The sequence below is a fragment of the Pelophylax lessonae genome (assembly GCF_965119305.1).
Source record: "Pelophylax lessonae genome assembly, chromosome: 1".
Lineage (NCBI taxonomy): Eukaryota > Metazoa > Chordata > Amphibia > Anura > Ranidae > Pelophylax > Pelophylax lessonae.
The window spans coordinates 83622997-83649185 of NC_138768.1; the positions used below are offsets into that span (position 1 = coordinate 83622997).

At 41.4% G+C, this 26189-nt stretch overlaps 1 protein-coding gene across 1 annotated transcript in view; it reads left to right on the top strand.

The window, feature by feature from the left end:
* Window positions 1-17503, top strand: part of LOC309544037 (E3 SUMO-protein ligase ZBED1-like) — a gene marked incomplete at both ends in the record, with an annotated part of 71392 nt that extends 53889 nt beyond the window's left edge. Inside the window, 2 exons of the mRNA XM_082243019.1 lie at window positions 15571-16688; window positions 16831-17503. Of these exons, the coding sequence (XP_082099145.1) occupies window positions 15571-16688; window positions 16831-17503 (1791 nt within the window). The remainder of the gene's footprint in view (window positions 1-15570; window positions 16689-16830) is intronic.
* Window positions 17504-26189: the final 8686 nt, after the last annotated feature.

The following is a 26189-nucleotide window of genomic DNA, read 5'->3' on the forward strand; positions in this document are numbered from 1 at the left end:
AGTTCAGTTTCGCCCACGTCGTAGTTTATTTCAGCGGGCAGGAGTTTTCGTGAGTAGAATGCCACAGGGTGAAGTCGATCATCCCTCTCACTTCTTTGGGATAGGATACCCACAATGGCAATATCGGAGGCGTCAACTACAAGGAAGAAGACCTTCGTAGAATCGGGCTGGATGAGAATAGCAGCCTGGGTAAACAGTTCTTTTAGTTTCTCAAAGACATCATGAGCCTGGTTGATCCATGTGAACAGGTTGTGGCTTTTTGTCAGGGCTGTAATGGGGGAGCATACCTGGGAAAAACCTCTGATAAAACGTCTATAGAAATTGGCAAACCCAATGAAGCGCTGTACAGACTTCTTGTCCTTAGGGATAGGCCATTCCAGGATAGCTGTGATCTTACGAGGGTCCATTTGTATTTCCCCCGGAGAGATCAAGTACCCCAGGAATTCCACGGATTCTGTATCAAAAACACATTTCTCCAATTTGGCATAGAGTCTGTGCTCACGGAGACGGAGAAGTACCCTTCTCATATGCTCGTTATGTTCAGCAGAAGAAGAGGAGAAGATCAGGATGTCGTCTAGATATATTACGATGAAAGAATCCAGTATATCACGGAAGACATCATTCAGGAAGTGCTGGAATGTGGCCGGAGCATTGCAGAGCCCGAAGGGCATGACGAGATATTCAAAATGTCCATAGCGTGTCCTGAATGCTGTCTTCCACTCATCCCCTTGCGTATGCGGACCAGGTTATATGCCCCTCGTAGGTCTAGTTTCGAGAAAATCTTTGCTTTTCTTCATCGATCTAGGAGCTCGGTTATCAGAGATAAGGGATATTGATTCTTAATAGTGATGTTTTTCAAGGCACGGTAGTCAATACATGGGCGAAGACCTCCATCTTTATTACCAACAAAAAATATACCTGCTCCTGCTGGTGACGTGGAAGGTCTGATGAAACCTTTGGCGAGGCTGTCAGAAATGTACCCTTTGAGGTGCACGAGTTCAGTTTCAGACAGAGGGAATACACGTCCGTAGGGGATAGGGGCACCTGGGAGCAAATTGATTGGACAATCATATGGACGTCTTGGGGGCAACTGATCTGCATTCTGTTTGTTGAAGACATCCTGGAATTCCTTGTATTTGTCTGGCAAGATAACTGGAGGGTCAAAGTCTATCGTGAGTAGATGCGTGGGTGTCTCTTTTAAGCAAGTGGTGGTGCAAAAGGTGGAAGAGAAGGTGAAAGTACCCTTGATCCAGTCTTTCGCTGGATTGTGGGTGCGAAGCCAGGGAAGGCCGAGGATGAGTGGGAATATTGGTGAGGGTACAATATCCAAATTGATAGTCTCTTTATGGTGACCAAGGAGGAGACAGATGGGACCGGTTTCATGTAGTACGGATCCAGTTTTGATAGGAGTCCCATCTACCACGAATAGGGATAGCGGCCGTGACTTAAGTTGCATAAGCAGATGATGTGATCGGACCAAGGTCTGGTCTATAAAACACTCGCTGGCTCCGGAGTCGATGATGGCTGTAATCTGGAGATCTCTACTGCCCCACTGGAGAGAAAGAGAAACAGATAAGTAAGAAGAGGTGGATGGAACAGTAGAAGTCCAGGAAGAAGGGGCTAAGGAACCCTTACCAGGTGAAGTTGTGGGTCGGACTGGGCATGACCGAAGTTGGTGATCGGCTTTCCCACAATAGAGACAGAGTCCTTGAGAATGACGTCTCTTGCGTTCTTCTTCCGTTAGTGGACGACGAACCATGCCTATTTGCATAGGTTCTTCGGATGAGGAAGAGGACGGAGAAGCATAAGGCATAGGCCCTGGGGAATCCGGAGATTAGCTAGAGCCTGTCTCTCACTTCTTCGTTCACTGAAGCGTCGGTCTAATTGGGTGACTAGGAGGATCAGACCCTCCAAGGAAGGGGGTACCCCAACTCGGGCTAATTCATCGTTTAAGGCCTCGGATAGTCCTAGTCGGTACTGTTCTATCAGGCCAGTATCATTATAACCAGTGTCAGACGCCAACTCCCGGAAATCCGTGGTGTAGTCCTCCACAGGTCTTCTTCCTTGCCGGAGGGAACGGAGGACTGAGCGAGCAGCGGAGGGTCTCAAAGGGTCATCATATAATGTACGCATAGCTGCGGCAAAAGAGTCCCAGGTTTCCAATATTGGACTTTTTGAGTGCAGGAGTTGGTGTGCCCAGGTTTGTGGTTGACCTGACAGCAAGGCAATGGTTGTGCGGACCTTCACATAATCATTGGGGTAGGTGCGCGGTTTTAGGATGAAGAGTAGTTCACAAGCTGTAATGAATGATCGCAGTTCAGACTTCTTTCCAGTAAACTTGTCAGGCATAGGAATGGCTGGTTCTGGGAATGCAGTTAGTACCGGACCAGTGGCTGGGGGTGAGTCTGGAAGTGGTACAGACTGAGCCATTCTTTGTTCATGTGGAAGAAGCATAGCTTTACTGGCTTGTAGATCTTGGACGGCTTGAGCCAAGGCTGACATCTGTTGGGTGAGAGCAGTAAAAGCTTTGGCTGTTCCTGCGGGTTCCATTTTTACGGCTTGGTTATTATGTCACAACCCACCTGGGGTCTTGCAGTGGAGAGGGAACCCAGTTGCAGTTGAACAGCGCTCCCTTACAATCACGACCCTCAGCAGTCCCTGGAAGTGGGAACAGGGCCCCGTAGGGTCTGTGGTGGCACGGAGGCCTTTAATGAAGAGGAGGAGGTAAGGTCGACAACTCTGGAGTCAGGTCTGGCAGGTCATCAAGGAGTATCAACCTGCGGGAGAAAGGATCAGGAACCAGGAACACAGACAAAGCAATTAGCAGACACACAGGAGCAAGGAAAATAACCAAGCACTGACTGGAAGGTGTGCTTGGTTTATATAGGGAGCCAGGATCACATGACCCGCCACCTCCCACCAGTAGGTGGGGCTGCCAGGGGCTATAAAGGGAGGTCAGAGACCCAGCGCCATCTTGGTTTGCTTCATAGAACCTGATCTTACCAGATCTTCAACTCTCCTCTCTCCCTCTGTGTAAAACACTGTAACCGCATGGCGGCCGCCATCCTCCAATGACAGTGTACCGCTGCAGTCCTCAGAGGTAAGGGGAGGAGAAGGAGCCACCGCAGACCCGGAGAGGGTGTCTCTGCGGCCGGCAAGCACCGAGACTCTGTTACGAGAACGCCGCAGGCGCCCAGACGCAGGTGAGTACGCGGCAGTGCCGTGACAGGGGGGTTGAATCGAGATTGCGATTTTTTAATGATTAATTGTGCAGCTCTAGGGGATATTCATAAGCTTTATTGACTCTTTAGCTTTATAGCAGGAGGGCAAAAACCTCTGGTGAGTGTGGAAGCACCTGAGCTCTGGATTGCTAATAAGAGTCACCATGGATGAATGTTTTTTTTTTTTTACCTGGATTGGTGGACTTTCTATCACAGATTTTCTATTGGAAATTAAGAGACTTTATATTTTTTTTAATTCTATTTATGTTTATTATTATTTGTTATTTGCACATATGTTTAGATGAGAAAAGGGACAGCATATTGAAAAACTATTTAAATGTCTTTAAACTTAAAGTTGGTCTGATATTGTGACTGGGTCTGAGTTCTCCATATATTCCTGCAACTATTCCCCTATTGGATGCAGAAATCTGGCAATTTCCCACCATATTTGCCAAATACATTTTTGTTGGAGTTGTTCTTTAAAATTATTTTCGGACACAATGGCTATTATTTTCTTTCTTAGAGCAGTGGTTCTCAACTCCGGTCCTCGGGACCCACCAACAGGCCAGGTTTGCAAGATAACTAAATTACATCACAGGTGATCTCATTTGCTGCTCAGTGATTGCAGTATTCTAGTCTGCATCCCCCAAGGTAATACTTAAAATCTGGCCTGTTAGTGGGTCCCGAGGACCGGAATTGAGAACCACTGTCTTAGAGCATACTTTCATTGTGTTACATAAGGAAGGGTCTCAGCCATTGTACACCTAGAATGCTTTGCATTATAAACACACAGGAGGAAGTTGTCAGTGCGTACATTGGGAAATAGAAAAACTGTAATGTGTCCAATATCTTATTTATACAAAGTTAAAAAAACACAGCAGATTCCAATCCACAGCTGACAATTCCGGGTTCACTCGGAGCTTAGCACAGTGAGTAATTGTAGTAGCAATTAGGCAATGACACATTCTGATGTCTGAACTGGAAATGGCCTGAATTTATTTACTTACTGGTCCTTGCTAGGTTTTCGTTAGCGTAAAGGGTAACTACTTTTTTGGTAGGACACAAACGTATATATCTAAACCCAAGAAGATAAATGTATTTTTTTGTAGATTACCTATCTTTAACCACTTCAAGACCAGGCCTATTGCTGACATTTGTTGCTTACAAGTTAAAATCAGTATTTTTTGCTAGAAAATTACTTAGGAACCACAAACAATATATATACACAGTATCTCACAAAAGTGAGTACACCCCTCACATATTTGTAAATATTTTATTATCTTTTCATGTGACAACACTGAAGAAATGACACTTTGCTACAATGTAAAGTAGTGAGTGTACAGCTTGTATAACAGTGTACATTTGCTGTCCCCTCAAAATAACTCAACACACTGCCAATAATGTGTAAACCGCTGGCAACTAAAGTGATTACACCCCTAAATGAAAATGTCCAAATTGGGCCCAAAGTGTCAAAATGTTGTGTGGCCACCATTATTTTCCAGAACTGCCTTAACCCTCTTGGGCATGGAGTAAAAAAGAGCTTCACAGGTGGCCACTGGGGTCCTCTTCCACTCCTCCCCTGGAGTCCTCTTCCACTCCTCCACTGGAGTCCTCTTCCACTCCTCCCCTGGAGTCCTCTTCCACTCCTCCACTGGAGTCCTCTTCCACTCCTCCCCTGGAGTCCTCTTCCACTCCTCCACTGGAGTCCTCTTCCACTCCTCCCCTGAAGTCCTCTTCCACTCCTCCCCTGGAGTCCTCTTCCACTCCTCCCCTGGAGTCGTCTTCCACCTGGCACCGCAATGCAAAGGTGGCTTTCGTCCATCTGACACTGATGGAGGGGAGGGGGGTTTGGTGTGGACCCACTTCCGGCGCATGTGCTGGATGTGGGATCTGCACCTGCTGCCTCTCCTCCATTTTGTTCGGCATCCTAGCATGACGCTGGTTTCACCCTTTGAGCTGACTTGTGAGTTTATAGTTGTTTTTTTTTTCCCCCCCTTTCAAATTTATGTTTATTTATAGATACCCCCTGGCATCAAACTACTGATGAAGCGGACAGTGATCAGCGAAACGCGTAGAGTCTTAGGATGTCTAGATTTTTTGTCTGTTACATCTATATCAATCATGCATTTTCAATCTCCTAAGTTTATATTTTTATGTATCAGCTCAACGTGAATTTATTTGATCAATCATGAATTTTTATATGTCAGCTTCTTTTTAGATATTTGTATCATATTTTGAAAAACTCATTGTGTATTGTGTATAATCATGAATTATTGCTCAATGACTTCATAATAAATTTGAAATTATATGTATCTTTTATTTTTATTCTTAAATTTCTTTTTTCAAAGGGACCTGCTTCATTCAAAGTCCCATGACCTTGTAATTTTTTTTGTGTCCACACCTCCACCCAAAAACATTCTTATCCATTTCCACAATGTAACGCCATCATGTCAATTTGTTATGGTCAGGTGTATGATGTCCCATCTGGGGACATTAAATACAGTCCATTCAACAAACCAATCTACAACAGCACGCTGCTGCGCACACACTGATTTAGTGACTTACCATATCTGCATGCACCTGAGAGGACTGGGTCCTACCACTGATGAGGCTGGCCACACCCCCTCCCCGAGTCCTGCCCAATCACCTTACTAACCCAGCAGCAGGCTCCACCTCAGCTTGGAAGCGAAGCGAGTCCTGGATCACGGATCACCTGCAGGTGTCTCTGGGAGGAGGAATCAGTGTCCCGACTTCAGCGGGTTATGTGCAGGGCTGCAGCCTGCAGGTAGTGCTTCTCTGTTGCTGGCAGTACGTGGGTCAGTGGCTGGCTGCTAAAGATTTATTTCATTAGCTGCTTCTAAAGGTGTGGGCCAGTCCTGGGCCCGGCTCGATGGGCCACGTGGGGCACTCAGGTCCCTTACAACTGCATTGCCTGTACCCCCCTGATGGGGGCCCTGCCTTTGGCTGGTAATATCACTTCTGGGTTGCTATATTGGAGACCCAATCATAGCAGATTCCGGTTTGTTCGTGTCTCCGGACAGCCAGCGGATGTGCCAGCTGGCCGCTTGGGTCTCCAATATGTAATGTTGGTAAAATATTCAGGTAATATGTGCAATGGCATAATAGCCGATAACTTTTTCTTTTTTTTATATACAATATATATGTTAACCACTTGCCGACCGCCGCAAGTACATATACTGCGGCGGTCAGCCCCACACAGGCAAAGTGACGTATCGGTACGTCACTAGCCTGTGAGGCTCTGGGGAACGATCGTGCGCTGCCGGATGCGCGCTCCCGCTCGGTCACGGACCCCCCGCGCGTGTGCCCGGCGGACCCGATGTCCGCCGGTCACTCGCGATCATCCATTAGAGCGGGAGAAAGGCAGGCGGCTAATGTAAACAGGCCGCCTGTCATTCTCCCCTGTGTAAGAATAGTGATCATACGGTTCTGCTATGTAGGACCGTTGATCACTGTTCCTACACCTCAAGCCACAGCCAATCACAGTTAGAAACACGCCCCTAGGGACACACTTAACCCCTCCCTCTCCAAAAAAGTTAACCCTTTCACTGCCAGTGTCATTTTACAGTAACAGTGCATATGTATAGCACTGATTACTGTAGTAATGTCACTGGTAACCCCAAAAGTGTCAAAAAGGTCAGTCAAGGGTCCGACCTGTCCGCCGCAATGTCGCATTACCGCAAAAAAAATCACAGATCGCCGCCATTACGCGTAAAAAAAAACAACAAAAATTACAAAAATCTTTCCCTTAGTTAGTAAACGCGATAACTTTTGCGCAAACCAATCAAAATACGCTTTTTGCGATTTTTTTACCAAAAATACGTAGCATAAAACAAATTGGCCTACAATGTTAAAAAATTTTGATTTTTACATTTTTTTGGGGAATTTCATATAAAAAATGTGAAAAATATTGTTATTTTTTCAAAATTGACGCTCATTTTTTTGTTTATAGCGCATGATCAAAAAATCGCACAGGTGATCAAATACCACCAAAAGAAAGCTCTGTTTGTGGGAAAAAAAGGACGTCAAATTTGTTTAGGTACAGCGTCGCACGCCCGCGCAATGGTCCGTTAAAGTCACGCAGTGCCGAATCGCAAAATAGGCCCTGGTCAGGAAGGGGGTAAAATCTTCCGGGGCTTAAGTGGTTAAAGTTGCACTTATGTCAAAAAGCAATATTTTGGTTTATATGAAACTGTTATGGAACATTTTCTGAAAATACAGAAATATATATTTTTATGCTGCTATAAATCCAGTGTTCTGTAAACTGAACCATTTATATGAATAATAATGATAATAATAATATGAATTGTTTGTGAACTGAATCTCAAACGGTGTTATCGGTCCTTTTCTCTGTAAACTACACAACCTTTCCTCTCTATGTAGTGAAGATGAGGAGAGTGGGAGGTGTTTGCAGTCCAAATCGGGATGCTTTATTTTTTTTTTCATGAAACTTGGTTTTATTTATAAAGACATTAAATATCACAACGGCTAAATCTGTGTCTGTAGTGCATGTTGAAACCTTAATACTATAAATAATATTATTAATGATTGTTATTGATTTTTACTCCAGGAGTATATAATGAGTTTGGAAAGTCTAGAGAAATGCCTAAAGAATGCATTACAATTTAACTAAACCCATTCGATTTTAGTTGACTGAAATGTACTGAAGATTTTAGTCAAATAACCACTTCAGCCCCAGAAGGTTTTACCCCTTTCCTGACCAGGCCATTTTTTGAGATATGTCACTGGGTTGCTTTAACAGACAATTGCATGGCCGTGCAACGTTGTACCCAAATAAAAATGGTGTCCACTTTTCCCCACAAATAGAGCTTTCTTTTGGGGGTAATTGATCACCTCTTCAATTTTTATTTTTTGAACTATAAACAAAAAAAGACAGACAATGTAAAAAACAAACAAACAATATTTTTTACTTTCTGCTATAAAACACATCCAATAAAAAAAAAAGAAAAAAATTCAAATTCCTAAATCAATTTAGGTCAATATGTATTCTGCTACATATTTTTGGTGAAAAAAACCCCAATAGGCATATAAGCATATATTGATTGGTTTGCGCAAAAGTTTTAGCGTCTACAAACTATGGGATAGATTTATGGACTTTTTATTTTTTTTTATTGTTTTTATTAGTAATGGCAGCAATCAGCAATTTTTAGAGGGACTGCGAGATTGTGGCAGACAAATCTGACACTAAGTGACACTTTTTGGGGACCAGTGACACTAATACAGTGCTAAAAAATGCACTGTCACTGTATAGATTACACTGGAATGGAAGGGGTTAACATCAGGGGCTATCAAAGGATTAAGTGTGCTCCTAGGGAGTGCTTTCTAACTGTGGGGGATGGACTGACTGCAGGAAGAGAGAGATCTGTGTTCCTGATTAGTAGGAACACAGGATCCCTCTCTTCCTGTCTGGCAGAATGGCAGTCTGCCTTGTTTACATAAGCAGACTGCCGTTCTGTCATTTCTCCAAACTATCGTGGCTGCCGGACCCGCTGATTGGCTCCCGCTGTGTCCAATCACAGCGGTAGTGTGGATTTGGCGGTGCGCGCTCGCCCCCTATAGCCGATGGAAACAGTCACATTCAGGTACGTGATTTTGTGCTTAAGGGCTGCCCTGCCGCAGTAAATGTACATAAGGCGGTTCTTAAGTGGTTAAAATGTAGGAGATTTTTTGTCAACTAAAATATGACTAAAACTAAGACAAATCAGATGACTAAAATACGGCGAAAAATAAAATTCCATTTTAGTACAAAAACTATGACTAAAAAGTCATCCCAATTTGAAATCAAAATTAACACTGGTTGTCACCCTAGGACAGGAATTGTGTTATAGGCAGGATCACCTGGGGAAAATAACCTTTTTACATTTTGGATAGAGTAGTGAAGGGTTAAACCCATGCCAAGTTTTTCGCTGCCTGCATCCCTGCAAAGAAAATAAAAAATAAACAAATTCAATAAAAAGGTTGCTAAATGGCATGGTGTTCTAAAAGTTTATTGTGTATAGGTAAGTGTAGAAATCAACCATTACATTTCTCTTATTGGGTTTAGAGTAAAGAATTGTGGGGGGAAAATGCAATTACTAGTGGTAAATTGATCATCCAGCATAATTTAATTTATTAAAATAATACTAAAACACAATATTGCACTCACTTTTGTACAAGGTAAAACAAGCACTGGAACTGGAAGTACGCCGCCACTTGCGTGTCACCAGTCGGATCTGACAACACCACCCACAGTCAGCTGACGCGTTTCGTCCCTCCCACCTGACATTATCAAAGGCTATCTATAACGTTCTGTGGTAGGGACAAAACGTGTCAGTTGACCGTGGGTGGTGTCAGATCCGGCTGGTGATATGCAAGTACTTCAAGTTTCCAGGTTTTATGCTTATTTTGCCTTGTACAAAAGTGAGTGCAATATTGTGTTTTAGTATTATTTTAATAAACGGAATTACGTTATATATTCCTCCTCTCTTCTGGCATTATACTATACATGAAGGGAATCCACACCCACAAAGAAGGAGCTCCATTGGAGTACTACTAATCCCAGCATCTCAGATGTTTTGCAAAGCACACATGACTTCTGTTATGGGAGTCTATGGCAGCTGGTGAGTGAGCGGGCACACAGGAGGGGAGCATGGACTGCACCAATTATATTTACAGCATTTGGCATCTCAGCAATTTATATATGATGGAACTGCAATAATTCTCACCTATAGGATGAAAGTTTATTGATTTTGACTTCTATTGATTTCTGAACTTTGATAGTGTGTGTGTGTATATATATATATATATATATATATATATATCTATATATATATATATATAGATATATATATACGAGTTTATGCTACCGTTTACACATATTAGGTTATCATAGTGGGAGCGTCCTTTTTACACATATATATGATTTAAGCAGTGTTGGTCATCTTACTTTAAAAAAGTAATTAGTTACAGTTACAAATTACTTCTCCCAAAAAGTAATTGAGTTACTGACTCAGTTACCACATAGAAAAAGTAATTAGTTACTCAGCAAAGTAACTGACTTTTTTTTACTATTCTATAATGCAATTACATTCTAGATCTTTAACCACTTTATCACCGTAAGATTTTGCTGTCTTACGTCCAGGCCACTTTTTGCGATTCGGCACTGTGCGACTTTAACCACTTAAGCCCCGGAAGATTTTACCCCCTTCCTGACCAGGGGGTATTTTGCGATTCGGCACTGCGTGACTTTAACGGACAATTGCGCGGTCGTGCGACGCTGTATCTAAACGAATTTGGCGTCCTTTTTCCCCACAAACAGAGCTTTCTTTTGGTGGTATTTGATCACCTGTGCGATTTTTTGATCACGCGCTATAAACAAAAAAAGAGCGTAAATTTTGCAAAAATAACAATATTTTTCACATTTTTTTATATGAAATTCCCCCCCAAAAAAATGTAAAAATCAAAATTTTTTAACATTTTCAGCCAATTTGTTTTATGCTACATATGTTTGGCAAAAAAAATCACAAAAAGCGTATTTTGATTGGTTTGCGCAAAAGTTATCGCGTTTACTAACAAAGGGAAAGATTTTTGTCATTTTTGTTGTTTTTTTTTTTAACGCGTAATGGCGGCGATCTGCGATTTTTTTTGCGGTACTGCGACATTGCGGCGGACAGATCGGACCCTTGACTGACATTTTTGCCACTTTTGGGGTTACCAGTGACATTTCTACAGTAATCAGTGCTATACATATGCACTGTTACTGTAAAAATACACTGGCAGTGAAGGGGTTAACTTTTTTTGAAAGGGAGGGGCTATGTGTCCCTAGGGGCGTGGCGTGCTTTCTACTGTGATTGGCTGTGGCTTCAGATGTATGAAGAGTGATCAACAGTTCTACATAGTAGAACCGTATGATCATCCTTCATACACAGGGGAGAATGACAGGCAGCTTGTTTACACAAGCCGCCTGACTTTCTCCCTCTCCCCCGCCGATCGCAGAGTGACCGGCGGACATCGGGTCCGCCGGTCACACGCGCGGGGGGGTCCGTGACCACGTGGGAGCGGGAGCGCGCCTCCGGCGGCACTCGCTCCCTAGACCCTCACAAGCTAGTGACGTAGCCCTACGTCACTTTGCCTGTGAGGGGCTGACCGCAGCACGACTATCTACGTCGGCAAGTGGTTAACTGACAGTTGCGCGGTCATGCAATGCTGTACCCAAACTACATTTATGTCCTTTTTTTTAAACATTTATGTCTTTTGGTGGTATTTGATCACCTGTGCGATTTTTACTTTTTGCGCTATAAACAAAAAAAAGAGACAATTTTGAAAAAATAACAATATTTTTCACTTTTTTATATGAAATTTCCCCCCAAAAAAATGTAAAAATCAAAATTTTTTAACATTTTAGGCCAATTTGTTTTCTGCTACATATTTATGGCAAAAAAAAATCGCAATAAGCGTATTTTGATTGGTTTGCGCAAAAGTTATCGCAGCTACTAACTATGGGAAATTTATGTCATTTTTATTGTTTTTTTTTTTAACTAGTAATGGCGGCGATGTGGCGGCGATCTGCGATTTTTTTTTGCGGGACTGCGACATTGCGGCAGACAGATCAGACCCTTGACTGACATTTTTGACACTTTTGGGGGTACCAGTGACATTACTGCAGTAATCAGTGCTATAAATATGCACTGTTACTGTAATAATGACACTGGCAGGGAAGGGGTTAACTTCCATTACTAAAAAAACTATATTGGTAGATCACTGGTATATATAAACACATATATATTTTTATTTACAATATGAGGGTTAAAATCTCCTCCTAAGTAATGTAATAAGGACTCTTTGGAGCTGCTGTGGCCGTCTCACATTTCTTTTATTTTGGTTTTAGATGGCACCGCATGTCAGGCATACACAGCACCCTCAGAGAGTCGACACCTGCTGCTCCTCTGACAGTGGCAGTTCAGAGCCACAGGGTGGCTCCTTTCCTGCTCTGGTCATATGACACAGCTCAGGGGAGGACTTCCCCTCACTCTGAACTGCCACTGCACATAGTAATCTGGTCTGGGAGGGATCTATACTGGGGAGGGGGTGTCTGTATTGAGGAATCTATACTGGGAAGGCGGGCGTTGTCTGTACTGGGGAGAGGAGGTTGTCTGTGCTAAAACATCTATACTAAGGGGAAAGGGTGCCTGTACAGAGGAGTCTGTTCTTGGGAGGGGGTATTTGTACTGATAGGTGTGTGCTGGGGGGGAAACCATCTGTACAGAGAGGTCTGTGCTTGGGGGAGGTTGGTCTGTACTGAGGAAGGTCTATACTAAGGGGGTATTCTGGGAGGGGGGATTTAGGGATCTTAGGGGGGAAATCTGTGCTGTGGGGATATGCAGAGGCAGATTTAGTCCTTGGGGGGCCCAGGGCACTTCAGGTTCAGGGGGCCCCTTATAAACAGGGTTGGTTTACATTCTCAGCGATAGTCACCCATTTTTAAAATGCATGACGCAACGTCATTCACACATGCCCACACATACACAGTCATAACGTTCTATATGAGGTTTTCTTGAGCCACCAAAATGTATTTTTGAAAAATGATACAAGTCCAGAGTTTTATAGATGATGGCCGCCAAAATATTACTTCCTAAGAGACATTTAATTTAAAAAAGTTTGTTTTTTATAATACATTTTATAATATTTTATTATTATGTATTTTTTATTACTTTATATTTCATTTTTTATATTATTTTATATAATTTTTGTATAGAGGGGTGCCCCATCTGTCAGGGGGGCCTGGGGCAACTTCCCCTTTCGCCCCTTTATAAAGGACCCTGGGGTTATGGGCTTGGAGGGGGACAGATTTGTACTGGGAAGTGAGGGTAATTTTTTATTGTACTTTGCAAAGTGGCATGTGAGTTACGCTCCCCTGACCCCTTTACAATAGACACCACATGGAATTTATCAAAATTGTAGCATCCAGATTCTGGAAAAGCTGTTTAAGGCAACCAGTCAGTGTCTATCCTCTATTTTCAAAGCTTATCTGAACAAGCTGAGGAAAGAAGCTGATTGGTTGTCTTGTAAAGATGCTCCAAATTCTGGCTGCTCAAGTTTTCATAAATGTGTTTTACAATACATAGTCCTGACCTCTGCACTCTGTACATTGGGCTGTACATGACATACTCTTGACCACTACGTTCATCCTAAAATGATTCTGTATGGTAGGCTGTGTGTAGAAAAGCATATGTCATGAAAAAATGTCATTATATTAAAATTGGGGTGCTGAGGTTTGTATGTACAGTGGGGAAAATAAATTATTTGATCCCCTGCAGATTTTGTAAGTTTGCCCACTTACAAAGAAATGAAGGGTCTAGAACTTTTATCATAGGTGTATTTTAAATGATAGAGACAGATTATCAACCAAAAATCCAGAAAAAAACACATGATACAAATGTTATAAATTGAGTTGCAGTTCACTGAGTAAAATAAGTATTTGGTCTCCAAGCAGAACGTGACTTAGTACTTGGTGGAGAAACCCTTGTTGGCAAGCACCGAGGAAAGACATTTCTTATTTTGGTCCACTCCTCTTTACAGATCTTCTCTAAATCCTTAACCTCCCTGGCGGTATGATTATGTCAGGAATTATATACCAAAAGCGGTACAATTTTTTTCATGGAAATTTGGCGTTATGTATTATAGGCCTACAATTCTTAGTAATTACTGACTTAAACCTGACCAAAACAAGAGTATAGTAGACATCCCAGATGTGATAAATTTGAAACACAAATTCAAAAATTCAAAACGTTGCACAAAATTCAAAACGTTGCACAAAACACAAACACAAACACATAACACATTTTATATATATACATAACACATTTTATATTATATATATATATATATATATATATATATATATATATATATATACATATATATATATATATATATATATATATATATATGTGTGTATATATATATATATGCACACACACACACACACACACACACACACATATATATATATATATATATATATATATATATATATATATATATATATATATATATGTGTGTATATATATATATATATATGCACACACACACACACATATATATATATATATATATATATATATATACCTGTATACACACGTAGATATATATATATACAGTATATATATATATATATATATATATATGTATATATACAATTATATTATTGATTCGATTATAATTCATGCGTTATATATTTTATATATATGTATATATATATATATATATATATATATATATATATATATATATATATATATATATATATATATATATATATATATATATATAAATATATAACGCATGAATTATAATCAAATCAATAATATAATTTTATATATATATATATATATATATATATATATATATATACGTGTGTATATAGGTATATATATATATATATATTAGTGCTGTCAAAATTAGCGCGTTAATAACGCATTAACTCAGATTCATTTTAACGGCGATAATTTTTTTAACGCGCGATTAATGCAGCGCGCATCACCTGTTTGCTGTTTGACCCGTGGCCTACGACGTCCAGACGAAGCTACGCAAGTTAGCCTGGCGGCACACCCCCTCATCGCTCCAAGCAAGCATCGGACGCCAGGAACCACGAGGAAGAGCGGAGACTGATGACAGCACGAGAGCGGACAGCGGAAGCAGACGCACTGACCTACAGATCGGCAGAAAGGTACATAATAAAGCATTCACCACACAGGGGTGAAGAAATGGCTTTTAGCCATCGGAGCACTGTTTCCACTTATATGCGGTACTGAACCGACGTTTATATAATAACGGCAATACAGCCATATTCTGCTGTCCCAACCAAGGAAATCTTGAGCGGTAGTTCTTACAGCCCTGCTTTCAATACTTAGATAAAACCACCCCTAAACGATTTCCTCGGAGCAACTCAATAAGAACAACTGCCCATACACAGTCACCAATTAAAATCGACGACCGATTGCCCAAAAGGAGCCCCTTCAAGAACATTTACGGCTATTAAAGCATGTTGTGATTAATATATGTATATCACTTGAAGTATATGCCGGCCGGTTATCTGTCACTTTATGTTATGTCTGTCTTGTTTCCTATTAATGCACTGATTGTATTCACTAACAACCTTATCTTGCACGGGTGTTACTAAACCCCAATATATTTAATTTATCAATAAACTGTCTATGTTACACACTAATAGCCTCAAACATTACTGCTGACTAAATTGACCCTCTTTCTTCTGTGGTCTATACAGAAAGAAACACTTCATGAAGTTCATATATATTGACCCGTGGCCTAGCCCGTAGTTGGAGAGATAAAGATGCAGCAGCAAACAGAAATGGAAAAAGAAAGGGGTCTTCTGAACGGAAAATTTATATACAAAACGAGGTCTGATGGTTCTGTCGACAAGACAAAAGTTATCTGCAGTTATTGTCGATGTGAATTAAGTTATCACCGCAGCACGTCGAGTTTAAAATATCACTTGATGGCGAAGCATACAACTGACACGGAGAGCCCCCCTCCCCCTCGTCAAAGGCAGACCACAATGGATCAAAGTTTGCAGCGGAGATCGATGGATAAGTCCACAACTAATAGACTCACCTCAACTATAGCTAAATGGGTGGCTACAGCATGTAGACCAGTTAATGTGGTCGAGGACGAGGGTCTACTTGAAATTATTCGCATCGCATCTAACGATTCTACATACGAACTACCTTCAAGAGCCACCATTACAACCAAGATTCACAACTTATATGAAGAGGAGAAAGCTAAAGTTCAGGAGGCATTGAGACAGACAAACACGGTTGCGCTCACCGGAGATTATTGGACTTCCCTCAGTAACCATAGCTACCTAGGCGTCACAGCACATTATTTTGACGCGCACTGGAAACTTCAGTCTCACGCTTTGACCGTTATGAAGACAGAAGATAGACACTATGCTGACGTTTGCGCTGAGCACTTTCTTCAAGTAGCCAGACAGTGGAACATTGAACTCAAAATTAAAATAGTGACCACTGATAGTGCACGCAACATGATTGCAGCGGCCAGGCAGCTCCCGTTCGAGCATATGCCTTGCATTGCACACAGCCTCCACCGAGCCATCACAGTTTCTCTCCAAAACAGCCCGTTTGATGGCGCCTTGGCAAAATGCAGGAAGTTAGTGGGTCATTTCAAGCATAGCCCTGCTAACGCAGCCGAGCTTGAACAGCAGCAAGTCAAACATCTTCAAAAGAAAGAGTCACTCGTACAGGAGGTGTCTACTAGGTGGAACAGCACCCTAGAAATGATAAAGCGTGTTGAGAGAAATCAAGAACCATTGAGAGATGCACTGGGCCTACATGCAGGCAACATCAACATGCCAACTGCAGCTGAATTTGATAAACTGAAGAGGTTGGAGACTGTGCTGGAACACTGCAGGTAATTTATTGATACTCTTATTATTATTATATTTGTGTGTGTGTGTGTGTGTGTGTGCGCGTGCGTGTGTTAAGAGTGAGAGATTGAAAGTGAGTGAGAGATTCATTATGTCTAACTAAAGTGCTTTTCTCTATTATTCCAGGTATGTGAGTGAACTTTTAGGAGGAGAGAAATTTGTTTCTTGCTCAGTTGTGCTGCCCGCGTTGTGTCATCTATCACGTGTGATGGAGGTCTCAGAAGATGACCCAGCCTACATGATTAAGTTTAAGGAAACTTTCACAACTGACATGGACAAACGGAAGGAAAAAACCAACACCACATGGCTGAGGGTTGCATCAGCACTGGACCCTAGGTTTAAGGACCTCAAATGTCTGAGCAGGGCTGACAGAGCTGAGGTGTGGAGTTCAGTCTGTGCCTTGCTCAAGAGGGAGGGGCTTGCACAGCCAGATAAACCAGTGACACTGACAACTGAACCACCTAAGAAGATAACATGTCTCATGTCTGTGCCAGAATCTTCATCTGATGATGATGAAGAGGACTGTATTGAGAAATGTGTGGAGCGCTACAAGGCAGAGCCCTCTATTGGCATAGAGGACTGTCCCCTGCAGTGGTGGTCCAATCATGAAGGGGCACACAGTGAGATGGCCTACCTTGCACGCATATACTTATCAACACCTGCCACATCCGTACCTTGTGAAAGATTGTTTTCACTCTCAGGACATGTTGTTCAGAAAAAGCGAGCTGCCCTGTCATCTGAAAATGTAAACAGGCTCGTCTGTTTGAGCAACTGGCTCAGTGCAAAGAAAGAGAAATAATCTGTGAGGAACCTGTGGGTTTTTTATATTCTTTTTCCCACCTGTTTGATAGACATGAACACGTTCTTTGTAAAACATGTCAATGTTCTTTATGCTCTGTTTAGGGTGATTTCAGTAATAATAAATGTACATTTAGGTTAGCATGTTTACAAGAAGTGAGCTGCCCTATCGTGCAAAAATGTAAGGTTTGTGTAAGTAAATTGAGTAAAGAAAGAGAAGTAATGGGAACCGTTTATTTCTATGTTGTTGTTTTTTCATGTGTATAATAGACATGAACAAGTTCTTTGATAAACATATGACTTTTGATACTATGGTCCCTTTGATAGATGTCCAGTCTTCATCCTATGTTAAGTATGGTTTCACTAATAATAAACATGCATTTGCATAAAGCGTCTATTTGTCCACTCCCATGTTGATTAATGTATTCAAAACTTGAAAAGTATTAATTTAAGGTACATTTAGAACTGATACAAATGTGCGATTAATCGCGAGTTAACTCATGACAATCATGCGATTAATCGCGATTAAATATTTTAATCGATTGACAGCCCTAATATATATATATATATATATATATATATATATATATATATATATATATATATATATGTGTGTGTGTGTGTGTGTGTGTGTGTGTGTGTGTGTGTGTGTGTGTGTGTGCATATATATATATATATATATATATATATATATATATATATATATATATATATATATATATATATATATATATATATATATATATACATATATATATATATATACATATACATATATACACATATATACATATATATATATATATATATATATATATATATATATATATATATATATATATATATATGTGTGTATATATATGCATATACATATATATATATATATATATATATATATATATATATATATATATATATATATATATATATATATATATATATAATATAAAATGTGTTATGTATATATATAAAATGTGTTATGTATATATATAAAATGTGTTATGTGTTTGTGTTTTGTGCAACGCTTTGAATTTCCCTCCCTAGTTCTGCTCCCATGCAGCATTGCTGCTGCAGGGAACGGAACTATTAAGTCATCTGACCGATGGAGGACGGACTCTCGGCGGGACTCTCGGCTGGCGGTCACAGCAATGGGAGATCATCGATGGATCGCCAGGAGAAGGTAAGAGACACCGCTGCGCTCCCTGCACATCCACCCCGAGCGTGACTCGGGGATACCGATCCTAGACTAAAAAATCCACCCCGAGTCACGCTCGGGATTACCGCCAGGGGGGTTAAGGTTTCTTGGCTGTCTCTTGGCAACTCGAAGTTTCAGCTCCCTCCATAAATTTTCTATAGGATTAAAGTCTGGAGACTGACTAGGCCACTCCATGACCTTAATATGCTTCTTCTTGAGCCACTCATTTGTTGCCTTGGCGGTATGTTTTGGGATGTGCTCATGCTGAAAGATCCATCCACGACCCATCTTCAGTGTTCTGGCTGAGGAAAGAAGGTTCTCATCCAAGATTTTGCAATACATGGCCCCTCCTTTTGGCCCCTCAAAGTCGGCCTGTACCTTTAGTAGAGAAACAGCCCCAAAGCATAATGTTTCCACCTCTGTGCTTGACTGGAGGGATGGTGTTCTTAGGGTTATAGTCAGCATTTTTCTTCCTCCAAACACGGCGTGTTGCATTAATGTTAAAGAGCTCAATTTTGGTCTCATCTGACCACATCACTTTCTCCCAGTCCTTCTCTGAATAATTTGGATGTTTTTTGGCAAACATCAGACGGGCCTGTACATGTACCTTCTTGAGAAGGGGGACCTTGCGGGCGCTGCAGGATTTCAATCCATGGCGACGTTGTGTGTTACCGATGGTTTGTTTACTGGCTGTGGTCCCAACTGCTTTGAGTGAGATAGTTCACAAGCTCCTCCCATGTAGTTCTGGGCTGATCCCTCACTTTTCTCATGATCCTCTTTACCCCATGAGGTGAAAATTTGCATGGAGCTCCAGACCGAGGGCAAGTGATGATTATTTTGTATTTCTTCCATTTGCGAATAATCGCTCGAACAGTTGTCTCTTTCTCACCAAGCTTCTACCTAAAGTCTTGTAGCCTATTCCAGCCTTGTGCAGGTCTACAATCTTGTCCCTGACATCCTTTGACAGCTCTGTGGTCTTGCCCATGATGGTGGGTTGGAATGGAAGAAAGAGATTTTGTGGACAGGTGACTTTTATACACATAACTAGTTTGCATTAGGAGCACCTTCTTAAAGAACCAATCTGTCTACACATGAACACATACTGTAGCCAGCCTGTGGGAGGCAGAATTATTGTTGGTTGGTAGGGGATTTATTATTATACAGGGTTTATATAGCGCCAACAGTTTGCGCAGCGCTTTACAATGTGAGGGAAGACAATACAGTTACAATACAATTCAAAACAGTAGGAACTAGAGGGCCCTGCTCGTTAGAGCTTACAATCTAGAAGGAAGGGTCAAGTGAAACAAAAGGCAATAACCGTGGGGGATGGGCTGATGGAGAAAATGGAGGTATATTTGTTAAGTGTGGGTAGGATAGGCTTCTCTGAAAAGGAGGGTTTTCAGAAATCGCCTAAAAGCTTATTTTACTTAATGAACTGCAACTTAATTTATTACATTTCTATCATGTGTTCTTTCTGGATTTTTGGTTGATATTCTGTCTCTATCATTTAAAATACACCTATGATAAAAATTCTAGACCCTTCACTTCTTTGTAAGTGGGCAAACTTACAAAATCTGCAGGGAATCAAATAATTATTTTCTACAGTCTTGCTTGTGGCACAGTCATTAAAGCATATTTTGCTGGTAAAGTGATTGTGGCATATGTGTGCTGAGTATAGAGGGAGTAGGCTCAGGTTTTATTTAGCTATGCGTACGTGTCACTTTATTTCTTCAATTTTATTTTATTTTTTGCAGGGGGGGATTGGGAGGGTTAAAAAAAAATGAACGCCTCCTGGTTGCCAGATATGCTAGGTACACCACTTGGTGGTGTTCACTACAGAGACTTACAATACTGCAATACACTACAAAAGCATTGCTTGCAAGTTTTCAAGTCTGGAATACTAGGAACAAGCTGCTGAGGTTTGTATTGGAGCAACAGCGCAGAAGCGATTTTTCCTTTTATGAATGATCTGTCTATTTATTATACTATATTTGAAGCTATCAGCAAGTTTCTAAAAGTTTGCCAAGCTGAATATTTTTATTTATATTTTGTGCAATTAATGAGTGGCTCATTTTATAATTTACCCATGTCACACAAATCTTATTATTTAGAATAACTTAATTTCCCAAGGTGAGCTTTATAAATGGAAACTGACTCCCACTCTGTTCATCATAAAACATTTCCAATTAAAGGAAAAAATATGTATTATTTTCAACTGACTTGAGCGCCTTGTTGGAAACAATCAACAGCTGACTAATCCCATAATTGAGAGCAATAACAATTCCCAAGCTAAGTTTACAAATTAAAGCATAATACATTGTATATTATTGGCACCTTGATGGCTGTGTGTGTCTTTTTTAATTATATGGAGTAAAGATAAAACAAACAATCACAGGAATAACTACTGAGAAACAGAAACACTACAATCATAGTAATTTATTGCTACATTAATTCGAAAATATAGATTTGCAAATCACACTTTAAATACAGTATATGTTGCCTCTTAATGGATTGTCTATATAGATTTTAGTAAATAAAGGGCGATTGTTAAAAATTAAAGTTGAACTACAGACAGATACAAAGGCATATTATTTAATCTACGTGATAATTATTGCATCTATAAATGTATTTTCCTGATGCCAATATGGCAGCATACCAGTGACAGAGTTCTGTTTCTCATCCACTCCCTCAGGACCAGTGAATAGCAAAAAAAGAAGTAGTTAGCACCCCCATTCTTCTTTTTTTCCTAATACCTCAATGCACCAGTGAAGAGTAACAGTACTATGTCCCCACCTCTGCCTCAGTAAAGTAACTATCTGGATTCAGTCTCCCACGATGCAGTCCCAGTGTTCTGGGGGGGGGGCCTGCAGTGTTTCCTCAAAAGGTATCTGTGGTCTGAGGCTTGGGGGGGGGGCAGCTAGTTCATTCCTTCTCTCTTTTGGTCCCTTGTACCACACAGGGTTGCCTTTCCTCTTGTTTCTGTCTCCACATATGTGTTCTCCTTTTCCCTTTTTTGCGTACCTCCCTTCTCTCTGTTTTTGGAAAGTGTTTTTTGTTTGCCTCTTTTGGGGTCTTGGTCATGCTGCCTAGGGCATCGCTGGCCTCCTTATAGGGCGAGAATGGCCGCTTTCTACCGAAAACTCCAATTGGCTGGGATCTCCAACACCGTATTTTTACAGTGAGTGTACACCAGATATAACTGGAGATTTCGACCATTTGGTGTTTTCACACAACACCGGCAGCCTATACACTCCGGTAGATGCTATAATTAGTGCAGATTGTTAGTCCGCAGACTAACAATCTGCACTAACTATAGCATCTACCGAAGTGTACAGGCTGCCGGTGTTGTGTGAAAACACCAAGTGGCCAAAGTCTCCAATTATTCCTGGTGTACACTCACCGGAAATAACGGCGTTGAAGATCTCGGCAAGTTGGTGTTTTTGGCAGAACACTGCCCCATGCTGGTTTTCTTTCCCAGGGATGCTTTTGATTATGTCAGTAGGCCGCACCGGGCCGTGCATGCACGCTGGCCAGTGGGTGTGTGGACCGCCATTTTGCTTATGGGGAAAAGCTGCCCACTTGTCAGAAATAAGGGGTGGAGTCCTGGGGGAGGCCCCTCGCTCTCCCAGGACAATTCAAAAGGCTCAGATTGCGTTTGATGCTTGGGCAAGACAGAGCCCCCTTTACCTGGGTCCGGATTGTCTTTCCTTTTGGCTCCTGGGTAGGCAGGCTTCTGATTGGCGCCTCCTGTTGTTTTTTTACAGGTATGCCCCAAAAAATAATTTTTTTTGTTTGTTATTTATGCATATTTTTCCTTTCTCTTTCATGTCTAAGACCTTTTCTTGGGCACTATTTTCCTTTAAAGCTCTCCTCGTTTAAGTTGGCCATCCTATTTATCCTCAATCCATGAGTCAATCGTTGCTTATACAAGACCCTCAACCTCTAAGGTAGGGGACCACCGAGTTGGTAAGTCTTCAGAAATTTCAAAAGAGTGCCTTCTTATGTAGATTGTTTTGATCTGTTGCAGCCCCGCATGCTCACGCTATCAAAGATTAGGAGCACAGATAGTACATTCTTCAAAAGAGCAAAGCCCTGTAGCCACTCCCACTCTAAGAAGAAATCCAAAAAGAGACATCATACCTCCTCTTTTTCAGAGCAATATCGGCGGCCCAGTAAAAAGTCCTACTGGATTTTTGGCGAAGTACCTATGCCCAAAGAGTTGGTGTGTAAAGGCTGCCTGGAAAACTTTGCAGTGGACAGGGAACAGGAGACTGTCCAAGTGTCAACATTATGAAAAAAGGTGGTGCAAGACTCTATCTCTGAGCTCACTTCTATTATCCTGGTCAGAAAACCCCCCTAGCTGTGCCAGTCAGGAAGCCCCAAAGGAAGATCAGCCAGGGACTTCTGCATTTAGTGCAGCAGCCCTCGCAGAGAATAGTAGCTCCTCTTCATCAGAGGGAGACCCAGAGCAGCTCAGGTTTAGTTTTTTCTTGGCAGAGACATATATTCATGCAGTCAAATAGTCCAATGCATGGGAAGAGGAGGATCCACCTAAAAAGGCAAAATCCTACTTCCCCTTTCTTCAGAAATGGCAATCCTTTTTTCCATTTACAGATAAAATTAAGGATGTTATAAAGCAGGAATGGCAGAAGACAGAGAAAAGGTTCTCCTTCAATCTGTTACACAAGTTGTATTCTTTGCAGGAGGCAGATAAATCATCACTTGAGTCCCCGCTGATAGTAGACGTGGCAGTAGTCTGCCTAGCTAAAAATGTTATGCTCCGTATGGAAGACAAATCCTCATTCAAGAATGTGATGGATAAGAGGATAGATCTGGACCTTAAAAGAGCTTTTCAGAAAGCCGGCTAGCCTGCCGTCTGGCTGTAGCTCTAACCTCAGTGGCTAGTGCTATAAAGTTCAGGACCCAGAATATTGAAACAGCGATTGTAACGGAACCACCGACCCACACTGTATTTGTGGTCTTCCGTCAGTATACGGCTTCCATGCAGTCATGAACATATATCCCAGATTTTCCCAGCCACCCTCATACAAAGCTAGACAATAACTTAGCTTGTACAAGTTTTGGAACCTTCTCCTTTATTGAACAGTTTCACACTCAATTTATACACACATGAGCACATCCCCCTCCTGATCAAATTACTACACACAGGTCAGGGGTTGCCTAACTACATTATCCTATGCAGATGAAATTGTATACAGAAATAGAATTAACATATCTAAAGAACAAGAAACTCCAACAGTATATTTCCACTCAGCAACTAATAGATGACTGTGATTCAATCAACCTGGGGCAATTAAGTAGCAGACGGCCGTCCTCGAGCTCCTGCAATACAATAAACAAACAATAGGTGTAAATACAGAACCTATTGTAGATAACAGGTGAGTACATCAGCATATTCAAGGATGTCTGGAAGACAGGTGGTTGAGCTGATGATATTAGCGTATTGTCTGTCTTTCATTCCCGTGAGTACTGTCACAGCGATTAAAGAAGGAATCCCTAGAGCTTATATCATTTGAGCCCTACACGAGTTGAAGGTGTTGGCGGACTTTATTGGAGAGGTGGCAATAGACAGGAGGGATGGCCCGAACACCCCCCTGTTCGGTTCACAGCAGAACTACCGAACAGAGGAAATGTTCTAAACCAAACGGCGAACCCCATTGAAGTCTATGTGAGCCGAACAGGAAAAATCAATGTGCCCATTTTGAAGGCTTATATGCAAGTAGTTGGCCATAAAAGGGGTATTGGGGTCTGGGTAATGCCCTGGGGGACATGTATCAATAAAAAAAAAAAAAAAAAAAAATGTTTTTTCAGGAGCAGTGATTTTAATTGTGCTTAAAGAATAATCTTAAACAATAAGAATAAAATAAAAAAAAAACTTTAAATATAGTGCCGGGGGGTCCTATTAATGTGCCTGTAAAGCGGCTCATCTGTAGCATGTATAGATCCTGCTACAGCAAAAATTACATTTCTAAAGAAAAAAAAATCAGTCAAATCCCATTTAAAATATCTCGTGGTTACAATTGATGGCACCCAGCTATTAAAACAATAAAGAAAAAAACAGCATGGGGTCTGGTATGGATTCTAAAGGGAACCACACATCAAAGTAAAAAAAAAATGGCATGGGACCCCCCCAAACTTTATACCAGACCCTTATGTGAGCATGCAGCCTGGCAGGTCAGGAATAGATTAAATTAAAAGGACTGAACAAGTGCCCCCCCTCTTGAACCATACCAGGCCACTTGCCCTCAAAATGGGGAGTGCTTTGGGGCAGCATCCCCAAAGCACCTTGTTCCCATAGTGATAAAAGTGAGACAGCGCTCAAATTAATAATTAAATAAATTAATATAAATACACAAATCACAACGCAATAAATAAGATGGAATATAAAAATAAAAATAATATATAAATTATACAAGAGGGTTTTTTTTAAAAAACCCTAAAGTGCACATATATTAAAGTGATTGTGCATATATTAGCATTCCAAATATATTAAAGTGATTGTGCATATATTGGCAGTCTTTATAGTTCCAAAGTGCAGGTGCAAAAACGTGCAGCAAAAAACAATTTTTAAAGGTGCTTCATGTGCGGAAGAAAGCATTTCTTCATGCAGATGGGGAATCCTTCACCTAGTGCTCAGCCCACTTACCAGACAACCCCTTGGGGTCTAGCGTAGGTAAATGGTGTCTTTACTCCCAATGGATCCTATTTCCCCGCTGGAGTATGACCAAGGTATCCTACAGCAGGTTACAAGGGCTGGCTTTGGGTCCCAGTGTCCGTCCCGTTTCAGGCATAGGGTGGTATCGACATGATATAAATAATGCAAAAAACTCTCATGGTGTAGTATGCATGGATTGTGGTTTAATAAAGGAAAGTAGTCATTTACAGTTTGAGTTTCATACAGCCAGCTGAAAGACAGCGCCGCGGCCGGTTTGCGTTCCGGCTGCGTTCCAGAACCCCGGAAGTGACGTAGTGCATAGCACGTGATCCAATGCATTTTGTCATCAAGCGTATGACGTCATCAGGGTCACACAATCCCTGATGACGTCATACGCTTACAGATGAAACACGTTGGATCACGTGCTACGCCCTACGTCACTTCCGGGTTCTGGAACGCAGCCGGAACGCAAACCGGCCGCGGCGCTGTCTTTCAGCTGGCTGTATGAAACTCAAACTGTAAGTGACTACTTTCCTTTATTAAACCACAATCCATGCATACTACACCATGAGAGTTTTTTGCATTATTTATATCATGTCGATACCACCCTATGCCTGAAACGGGACGGACACTGGGACCCAAAGCCAGCCCTTGTAACCTGCTGTAGGATACCTTGGTCATACTCCAGCGGGGAAATAGGATCCATTGGGAGTAAAGACACCATTTACCTACGCTAGACCCCAAGGGGTTGTCTGGTAAGTGGGCTGAGCACTAGGTGAAGGATTCCCCCTCTACATGAAGAAATGCTTTCTGCCG